We start from the raw sequence: 10,528 nt of genomic DNA, 5'->3' as shown, positions 1-10,528 counted from the left end.
AATATTTTTGCCTTGACTTTTCTCCATTTTACTCTGTAAGCAAGGTCTGTCATAGGTTGTACTTCCCAATTACTGTATTCTTCCCCAGAGAGTCAATAACTGCAGGCCCAGCCACACAGTTTTTAAGCTGATTTTTTTTTCCTAGCTGAATGTTCATTTCCTGAAATACTTGAACTTAGTTCTGATTTTATTTGAGAAAGGGCTTGTCAAAGATCACTTTTTTTCTGCACATTTTGTGAAATGTGGAGGCCAGACAGACGTTCTTTCAGTACCCAGAAGAGGGACAAACTCTGCTGTCTGGGCACAGCTTGCTGAACCAGAGAATTGACACGCGTCACTTTCCAAAGTGCTGTGCAGTAGTGGGGATTCCCAGAGCAGCCTTGGGCAGTGCATCAACCACCACCACCAGGCAGCACCGTCCTGTTTGTGTGCTGCCCAAGTCGAGACACAGGATTTCCAATGAGCTTCATCCATAAAAAGGCTCGAGATGACTCCAGACAGACCAGTCAGTAGTGATGCATGCAGAAGTCCATACAATGGGCCATATTTTCATTTGAGGAACAGAGCTAAGGAAGGGTCTGTGGTATTCCTGAACTGAGGTAGCGAGCCATGGCTGTTGAAGACACTTCAGAAGGCTGCTTGCTTTACCCATTGTTTACTTCACAGACTCTAAATTATTTCCAAAATGAGAGGAGCGGGTTCACTGGCAGGACTCAGCACAGGCTCTGGCAGCCTGGTGTGCAGAGCAGGGCACAGCTCTCACTCCCTGCTGTCCCAGGCCCGTGCCCAGGGCAGCCCCCAGCCCAGCTGCTCAGCCCCGTTAAGCACCATGGACAGAAATCCCTTTGGTGCTGCTGAGGGAGGGGCCTGGTTGTGCCTTCTGGGTCACACAACCAAAGTGTGCTGGCTTTCAAGCACAGTTTTTCAAGCCCCTCATTTTTGTTTAGCTGCTTTCCCAGCAGTGGCAGGTGCTGAGCTGTGCAGGTCTGTGCTGGGAGCCCAGCTTTGGCAAGTGCGGGGACGCAACGTTCCCCAGCTCAGCACAGCTCTTGGGCACTGCCTGGGGCTGCTGCACGAAAAGGCAGGGCTGGACAGCAGCTCCTGCTTGCTGTGGGCAATAAACTGGAGGATAAGGAATGGCCTGTGATTGCAGGCTGCTGCTGCTGCTGTTCAAAATTCATAGCAGCTGCTTCTTCACAGTCTGTCTCCAGCTCTGTATGCATCAGTTCTAACAGGAATATGTTTAGTGTTTTACCTTGGGTTTTGTTTAAAGATTCCTAAACATTCACTGGCTTGAAAATATAGGATATATCTTATGCACTTTTTAAAGACATTTTTCTTCCATATGGAGGAATTTTAAATAGGAATTTTCAAAGGAGCCCAGCTTCTCCTTTTTGATGGACTTTGGACATCTAGCTCACACAGCACTTCCTGTAGTTCCAGGTGAAGTGACTTCCCTCAATTCCTGCGGGCAAAGCATGGTAAAATTTGGAATAGAATTTGTCTGCCAGTGTGCTCTGACAACTTCCTCCACAAGTCCAACCACCTTCCCTCAAATTTTGTCAAGCTCTGTGTGTTGTATTTTTCCTTTCAGTAAACATGTAACAGCAAACACTAGAACCAGCTAGGCCCCATACACAGTGATTTTAGTGGTCTATAATGTTATTTTCAACTTAAGTTTGAATTGTCTTGTCTTAGGGAGCGAAAACGGACTCAAGAAATTATAGAGTCAGATTTTTCAGAAAGGTGAGTGTTACTGAATGTGTATGTTGTGTAGAGTCATACCTGCTTTACTTCAGATTTGTCTTTCAGAAAGATAACTGCCCAGTTCCTGCTTTCAGCAGTTTTCACTCCTTCACATCAAAACTGTGTTGTGGGTTTTTTTAAGTCTGCTGGTGTTCCTTTTTATTCTTTTTTGTTTATTTTACATGTATTCTGTTTTCTTAGATACATTCACAATTTTGAAAATCATTCTTGGTTTTTTTGATAGTTTCTTTAGTTTTTTACTGCTGATGGGGGGCCCTTTTTCTGTGAAATAACAGCTCTCCCTGGGACACATTGTCAAGTGAAACCATGAGACTAATTTTAAAAAAAAGGAAAAAAGAAACAAAACCAACACAGCTGAACTTTTTAAAGGCTTCTATTGAATTACACATCCAGATCTAGTTTGTCTGATAAAAACAACTGCTCCTGGTTTTTTTTATTACCATTACCTTTTCTGGAAGAAGGTGAATGGAAAATAACCCTGACAGTTTGCCAGTTCTTAATTTAGCACCTTAAAACCCAATGACTATGTACTTACTCTCCACAAAAGAGATTCTTGTATCTGTTTTATGATGGATACATCATAGAATAGATGTGTATATAGGTCTGTATACTGTGATGTATATGTGTGAATATATTCTGTGATGGACACATTTTAATTCCCCTAATGACCAAGTTTAGTATCTCCTGCTGTATATTACACAGGGATGTCTGAGCCTTTCTATTTTAGGCACACACATGAGAGCTCCACATAGACATGGCTTCCAGGTACATAAGCACCCTGGGAGATTCTCCTCTTTTTTTTGGTTGTTCTTTTGTGAGACTACCTGGAGATGAATTACAAATCCATTTTAAGCATCTTCCCAGCAGCATGTGTTCAAATGCTACCAATGTAGAAATAGTCAAGGAAGGAGCTCTAGTGCACTTTTTTGCCAACTTGTAAGAAGCAAGAAATTGATGCAAAACTTTTATTTTTCATTTAGATAGTCCAGATTTCTGTTACAAAGTGCAGACCTTTTGCTGTGTAACAAAGTACCTTATTAACATTCAGTGTATTAAAATAATACTTTTCTCTTTTCAGTAAGAGAAGCAAGAAAGGAGATAAAAATGGGAAGGGTCTGAGGCATTTTTCAATGAAAGTTTGTGAAAAAGTTCAACGTAAAGGAACAACTTCATACAATGAAGTCGCTGACGAGCTTGTATCAGAATTCACAAATTCTAACAGCCACCTAGCAACAGATTCAGTAAGCAAATATGTGTTGAATTTTGTTATACCAATACAGATTTGTCTGTTTTATCATGGAATTGTGTTTCTGCACTGTCCTGCCACAGTCCAGACTCTCCTTCACTTAACTAGTTCTCAAATATAAAGACTTACCCTTTGAAATCTCAAAATACAGAATTAAGGTGAAGAATTGAACTCCCTCTAAATTATAAACCAAGTAGAGGAATCTGACAAAATAACTCACTTTAAGAAAAGGCTACTCTTGTGTATGTGGTCTTGTCAGGCTTTTCAACTGTGCCAGACTTACCATGATGGAATTTCCTGCACAGGTGCTTCAGGAAGACTTGAAACTTCCATTTGCAACCAAGCATGCTCCTGTGGTGTCCAAGGGGTATCAGAGATGAAGGATCGTGGTTTAACACCACTCTGACCAGAACTGCCATTCTGGCATTTGAGCTTCTCCATGTCTGTGGAGGATGTGTTCAATTGCTTTTCCTTTTTTAATTCAATTCTTTTGTGGTAATTAGTGTTGTATTGTTTTCTTAGCAGGCTTATGATCAGAAGAACATTAGACGGAGAGTTTACGATGCGCTCAACGTCCTGATGGCAATGAACATCATTTCAAAGGAGAAGAAGGAAATCCGATGGATCGGCCTTCCCACAAACTCAGCTCAGGAATGTCAGAATCTAGAGGTAAAGGGAGGCACATGGGAAATTCTGGTTTGTTCACGTGTTGTGATAATTGACTTGCTCTTCTTTAGAAGAGGGATTTTTTTTCTTAATTTGAACCTGATTGGTTTTGATGCTTGTCCACTATGGAAATACAAGTTCTGATACTGAAATAAACTGAAAAAATATGTTTGTGTATGCTTAGTTCAGTTTCATTTAGTATACATTATATTTAGTTTTTTTAAAAAGCCAAGCTGTTTATCTTACAAAAATGGTCATTGATGAAATCAGGGATTATTTTTAAGATTAAAGTCTGTCATACCTTGAATTAACCAGAAGAAAGTCAAAAGAATTTATGGTTCAGTTATGCTCACAAAATGGTTTCCATTTAAAATGAGACCAATTCTCTATTAATGTCTGTACTTGGAAATATAATTCAAAGGGAATTAAATTGTAGTTATGATCTGCCAGAGAAAGCAAGAAGTTTTACTTACCAGTTATTTCCATTATTTTTTCAGCAGGCTAAGAGTTACAGTGTTTTTTGCAGGGGTGCCAGAATTTATATGCACAAATGTTGCCTGTCCTTCAGGCAAAATGTGCTATAAATAAAAAGCACAAATCACTGAATTTACTGCAGCCTGCTGTAATGGCTGTCTGCAAATACATCTCCATTTGTGACACTTGGACATTAGGTATCTTAAAAGGTGGGTGGGTGCCTCTGCAGTACAGAACAGTTCTTTCTGTGCAGGGTGATTTGCATCAATTGTCTTTCTAGATGTGGTAAGAGAAAAGCTTTTACTGTCCTTTTCCATTATAGTAACTTGAAAAATACATCCATCCAAGGAGGATGCATGTGTTTCAATCATTATGCTCCAGGATGTTTTTTTTAATTCTGGATAAATCTACATTTTGCATACATTCATGTGAATGCACTGTCTCCAGTATAGGCTATTGTTATAAATATGGAACTTGAGTTTCATTGTCTCATCTTCAATAATCATATGCAATTCACTGTTTCAGGCTTTAATTACACATGCACAAAATCGAAGCCAGGCATATTTTTCAAAAAATGTTGCTTCCTCTGACATAATAGAAAAGAATGTAAAACAAAGCTGCATTTTCATGGTGTGAAAATCAGAATTAATTTTGCTTTTAAGGCTGTATAAAGTGGCAACTGCTCTTACAATGTAAATCTGTAATAAGATTACCAGTACAGAAATCACTGCAAAAGAGCTTATTATATAGAAACCATGCCTGAATGAGAGCTGTACTGCTTACTGGTTTTAAGAGTCACAGCACAGAAAGCCAACTGAAAGATGCATTTTAAGCATTAAAGTGCGTGAGGAGGGAACCACCACAAAGCAACCTTGCAAATAAGATAGAGGAGTTTGGGCCAGCTAAGATTTAAAATACCACATTATTTAGTTTCAGAGCTTGAATGAAAAGGTAATTTAAGAGTTTAGTATTTTGGGAGCCAGTGATACAGAGATGGCACCAAAGAGGATGATGAGCAAAAAGCCCTTTCAGCCCCAATGACTGTTGTCCAATTCTTCAGCATTGCCCCAGAGGTCACTTCCAAACACTGCTGTACCTGCAGGGTGAGCTCTGCCCTCTCCCAGCCCTGCATGTCCCAGGTACAGCAGCTTGGCCACATCAACCAGCAGTAACTGAACTGCTGCAGGAGCTGTACTCCCATAGAAAATGCCCTTTTTGTTGCTGCAGTCATGTCAGTTTAGTCAAGTCTCAAACAAAAAGGGGAGGTCACTGGTAGGATATAGGTGATCATAAGCCCAGCCTCCATATATTTATGTCTAGTAGCTTGCAGCTAGGAGAACAGTGGGACATGCACAATTCCAAAAAAGTGGAGGGCAGAAGGGCACCAGATTGGCCCCAAATCAAATACTTGCTCATCCTCTTGAGCAAGTATTTGATTTGGTGCCAATTTGCACTCAGTGCAAGACAGAAGAGGCAGAATGGGAGGGACATAAAAGTCTCTTGTAATAATTAAATCTTTACTGGAGTTAAAATTGTTGACAAAGAGAGACCTTTCAGTCTGCCAGACCTGTTTAGTGGAGAAACTCTTATGTCCATGCAATTTGCCCCCATTTGCAAAGAAAGCCTGTTCAGTTTGGCACAAGGGAATGGACAAGGTAATTAAGTATCTTGATGCATTTACATTTATCTTTTAAGATAGAAAAACAGAAGCGGATTGAAAGGATAAAACAGAAGCGAGCCCAACTGCAAGAATTGCTACTGCAGGTATATTTAATTTTATTTTTTTTTCCCCATAAATGAAAATATCAAGAGCAAATCCAACATACTAGACCTTCTGAAGTTCTTTCTAGAGTTAACTAACAGCTGTGACATACTAAGGAGAAAAGTTTGACCCCTGTGACCTTCCTGGATTCTGGTAGGGGACCTCTTGCTGACACTCTGTGGTTCAGTTTTACCTGCTGTAAACCAGTACGCTCCATCTGTGTGCCACAAGCTTTCCTAAGTGTTCTGCTGAAGCCCTGCCAACCTCAGTGGGAATGGGAACAAGTCACAAGTCCCTTTTGTTGACTCTGAGTTCCCTCAGAGCTACCCTGAGTCATTCTTCAAATTTTCTCTTTGATCTAAGCTATGAAGTTCACAACAGAACTTGTGTAAATGTGTGCAGAGTTGTTTTGGGGAACGTAGACATTTCTGGATCTTGGGTGGAAGGCTGGCAAATCCAACACCTTTACTTTCTGTCACATACCTTTGAGATTACTTTTAGGTTTAATTGCTGAAATATATTTCAAATGCACCTTGTTTATAAAGTAACATTTTATATATATAGTTACGAGCATTCCTTAACATTCTAGTCTGTGCAGACTTTTAGTAATTTAAATGTAATCAAATGATTTTATGAGATTACAGGCAACAAGACTACACTTTATTGCTCATTCAACTACACTGATACAGTTTTCATGTAATTGATATTCACTGAAACTTTCGAATACCTGATGCTTTTCTTTGTTGGTCACCAAAAGCTGTTTCTCCACTTAGGGTACATTGGGATTCTATCTGTCTGACCCAATACCTCAGCATTTCCTCCAACAGTAACATGAAATTACACTAGTGAAAATAAGGCACCTCAGGCCCTCTTAACTTTTAGTCCAAATATTGACAGAGTTGGTTCCCTTACTGTCCACAACTGTCATTATTGCCCTGATTGTGTTGTTTGCCAAAGGGTTTACCAGTCCTTTGGGATTGTGGCTATCCATCTTTTTCCCCTTAAATGGAATAAGCAGTGCCTCAGGTGGGTAAGTTCACTGACTTCTAGTCCCTCAAATAACATTTCCTAAACCCACACATTTTCATACATGTGCAGTCAGATATAAGAAACCAGCAGGCAGAGAGTGGTGTCACAAACAGCATCTGCTTAATAACTTCCAGAGGAGAGAGAATTCTTTTGAGGGAGAGAAGAAGGTGATGGATGAGAAGGGAGAGAGAATAAAAATACAGATATGGGAAGTGGGGGAACTTTTGTTTCAGTGTAGCTATCTCCTACCCTGAGGCAATTACACATAAAAAGTACCAGAGAAGACCTCTGACTCCAGACCCTTTTCAAAGGCATTGGGGAAGCATTCTCCAGCATGCCTTAGTGCTCCTTTCTTGTCTCTTCTCCAGGGAATATGAGGGGAAACAGTCAATAGTAAATGCGTGCAAAAATTGGGTTTAACTTCTGCTCCTGGTGAACTTCACTAGTGCCAAGAGAAAGTAAGGCCGCAATTCACTTTTTGACAAAAAATTACTGAAGGTATTGAGAGTTGGTAAATAAGACCTTATGATATAAGGTTTCATTTCCTGGAAACACTGATGTCTGCTCTTTTATTGTCAGTGATCATTTTTTTCTTTCTTTTGTTTTACAGCAAATAGCCTTTAAAAACTTGGTACAAAGAAATCAGCAAAATGAACAGCAAAATCAAGGCCCTCCATCTTTGACCTCCACAATACAGCTGCCTTTCTTAATAGTCAACACTAGCAAAAGAACAATTATAGACTGCAGCATATCAAGTGATAAGTGAGTGTTTATGAAATTAATTTTTATTATTTTATATTCTTTGTGGACTGGAATTTTTCCTCAAACAAGTGAGGGAATTTTTTCTGGTTTGCTAGAAGTAGTTATTGCATTTACGTTTGCAGCTGTCACTTCAGGGGGTTGCTTGTTGTTTTTTTCAATATTTAATGCAACTGCAGTAATAATATGGATGAGTTTATTAACATTGCCTTACAATCTCTAGTTAAAACAAGAGCTTTCACTGTTGTAAAAGGCACTTCAGGCTGACATTCCAAAGAGCATTCCCTGCACAGAAGAAACAACTGAATGAAACTATTTACTAGGAGAGCACTGCCTTTTAAAGCAGCCATGTGAATTCTTACTCTTAGTCTCTTAGTATGCCATAAAAATGTACACAGTCAGAAACACAAGGTTACCCATGTGACACAGAAGTGACATACTCCAGGTGATGATAACAACCTTGAAAGTGTTTTTTAACAGCAAAAAGTTCTTTGAAGGAAAAGATACAGAAATTTGTAATACTGGGCAAACTGCTACAGTTGCATTCACATTAATCTGAAAATCTTCCAGTTACATAATTGTGGTTGTTTGTGCTTTTCATCCTGTGAAAATATGGCTGAAGTTTGAGGTGCTGTTACCTTAACTGGTAATCGGCTCACAATCAGTTTATTAGCTGGAAATAGCTGGCTTTGCTCTAATACTGTAGATTACAGATTTCACTCTGTGGTATGCAAATCCTGTACTGAACTTCAAGTCAATTACACAGCAAAAATAGGCAGACTCTAGTAACCCACACACCAGCATGCAAAACAGCAATTAAAAGCTGATTTTTTGTAGAAAATTCAGTGAAGTTCAATATATTCTCTCACAAAACTTGTGGAATACTCTCAAGAGCACTGCAGTTCAGCAAGTTGGGAACTTTAGGATCATTTTTGATTTAGCATAATTATACCCTTATTCTGTAGTCTCACTATAAAGGTCTTCCTGCTTTTTTAAACAGGACTCTACATTTAGGTTTGAAGTTGTTAAGGAGTTGAACAATTTCATACTGAAACTTCAGAACTGCTGCTTTGAGTTGTCAGAGATTAATCTGGCATTTGGGATCCAGAGCAGTGTAACACGTTTCTGTGCTCTCCAACTGTGTGAAAACACTCTTACTAAAAGTGAGCGCACCAAAATTATTGTTGTTGATACTTCAATTTATATAACTCAGCTGTGGTAGTATGTCACCTGGAGGTCATTAAGTGTACAACCCAAATTAAGCCAGCTTTCCACTGGGGTTATTATTTGTGCAACTAATTAGTGGCAGCAGTAATGGGTAAACAGTGCCAGAAACTGCTCTGTTTTAACCACTGTTACACTGATCTGCTAAATAAGGCAGTTAGCAAAGGTGGTTTGGAGAATTCCCAGTCTGTAGTTAATTGGAGAGTACTTCTGCTGCCTGACTGCATCACTGGTCAGCTTGAGGGCTTGCTCTGCACTTGGTTCCAGACTGAATCCACTTTTTAAGGGGCTTCCATTTTCCTTTCTTCTCCAAATAACATTTATATAAAGTACCGGTGTTAGTACGTCCAATGAAGAGCCAAGCTCACAGCATTAGCTACTCAAAATTGTAGAGGAATTACAAAATTACAGATGAACTTCTATAGAAAATAATTGCTTGGAAATGTCGTACATATAAGAGTGAAACAGTATCAGAAGGAAAATACGTGTGTGTCCTCTAAGTGTTTTCCTATGCAAGAACAGCCAAAACAGAGTAAAATGTCTCACAAATAAATTTTAAAAAAAAAGAGAGAAGTTATTGGGCAAGTGTTGAGGATTGCATGCAAGATGTTTTCCATTACCATCTGTATGGCAGATTATCTTTTGTCAAGTGGGCAGTTTGCCTTATCTCTCTCTTTGAGTGACCACATTCACACCTCCCTCGGGAGGGGACCTCTGCTGATAACAGACTATTGAATGTCAGTGCATGACTGATAACATCCCATTGTGAGATGCTCCGCCCAGAGGGAGGGGCCAAGCATTGCTGCCCAGATATAACCCGAGATTCTGGAACACCAGCACGGCTTTTCTCCACGGGATTCCCCAAAGGAACAGCAGCTGCCTCTTCCTCCACGAAGACTACATCCTTCTCTACAGATCCCCCTTGCTCCAACAGAACCACACCTGATACTTCAGAGGACTGCAGCCACATTTTCAATCGGACTGCCACCAACACCCTGACCAACAGGGTGTCAGGTTGGGTTCTGACTCTGTCAGTGTTGTTCTAGTGGACTGCATTGTTTATTTTATTCTTTTTTTTCTTCCCTATTAAAGAACTGTTATTTCCTGCTCCCATATTTTTGCCTGAGAGCCCCTTAGTTTAAAATTATAGCAATTCGGAGGGGTGGGGAGGGTTTACATTCTCCATTTCAGGGGAGGCTCCTGCCTTCCTTAGCAGACTCCTGTCTTTCCAAACCAAGACAGATTTTGGTGCCCAGTGTGGGGCTCGAGGGCACAGAAACAAAAAGGGAATAACAGTTCTTGAGTAATCTAATTTTTTGTGTGTGGCTATAGAAACCTCATTAAGCGACACCATGTGGTCCAGCTTGCCCTGGTTTGGGTGGCACGTGATCGTGGCTGTATTTCTCCCATTTATAGGCCCTTATCTAAACATGGGTCCTATAGCCAAGGCTACAGGACCTTTTATCCGGTTTGTTTTATGGGTGAATAAGGTGAGGAATTCATGGATTTTTAACTTCCTCTGGAAAGCAGGCACATGGATTCACATTAAGTGTATGTTTTTGGGGTTACTTTAATAATGGCACCTGCTGTAAGGAAATGAC

General features: G+C 40.0%; 1 protein-coding gene across 3 annotated transcripts in view; it reads left to right on the top strand.

Moving 5' to 3' along the window:
* The window catches only part of TFDP2 (transcription factor Dp-2), a 48,873-nt gene that overhangs the window by 16,552 nt on the left and 21,793 nt on the right, over nucleotides 1–10,528 (top strand). Inside the window, exons 5-9 of one of the 3 annotated variants that reach the window (XM_005424679.3) lie at nucleotides 1,699–1,746; nucleotides 2,846–3,008; nucleotides 3,539–3,682; nucleotides 5,849–5,917; nucleotides 7,555–7,706. In XM_005424679.3, coding sequence (XP_005424736.3) covers nucleotides 1,699–1,746; nucleotides 2,846–3,008; nucleotides 3,539–3,682; nucleotides 5,849–5,917; nucleotides 7,555–7,706 — 576 coding nt within the window. Of the gene's footprint in view, nucleotides 1–1,698; nucleotides 1,747–2,845; nucleotides 3,009–3,535; nucleotides 3,683–5,848; nucleotides 5,918–7,554; nucleotides 7,707–10,528 lie in introns of all 3 variants that reach the window. The other 2 variants (XM_005424680.3, XM_031060014.1) reach the window with 2 other exon arrangements.

This window comes from Geospiza fortis, unplaced genomic scaffold (assembly GCF_000277835.1).
Source record: "Geospiza fortis unplaced genomic scaffold, GeoFor_1.0 scaffold318, whole genome shotgun sequence".
In the NCBI taxonomy this organism is placed as follows: domain Eukaryota; kingdom Metazoa; phylum Chordata; class Aves; order Passeriformes; family Thraupidae; genus Geospiza; species Geospiza fortis.
Note: the sequence above shows the minus strand (reverse complement) of the source record. Positions and strands in the feature narration are given on the sequence as shown.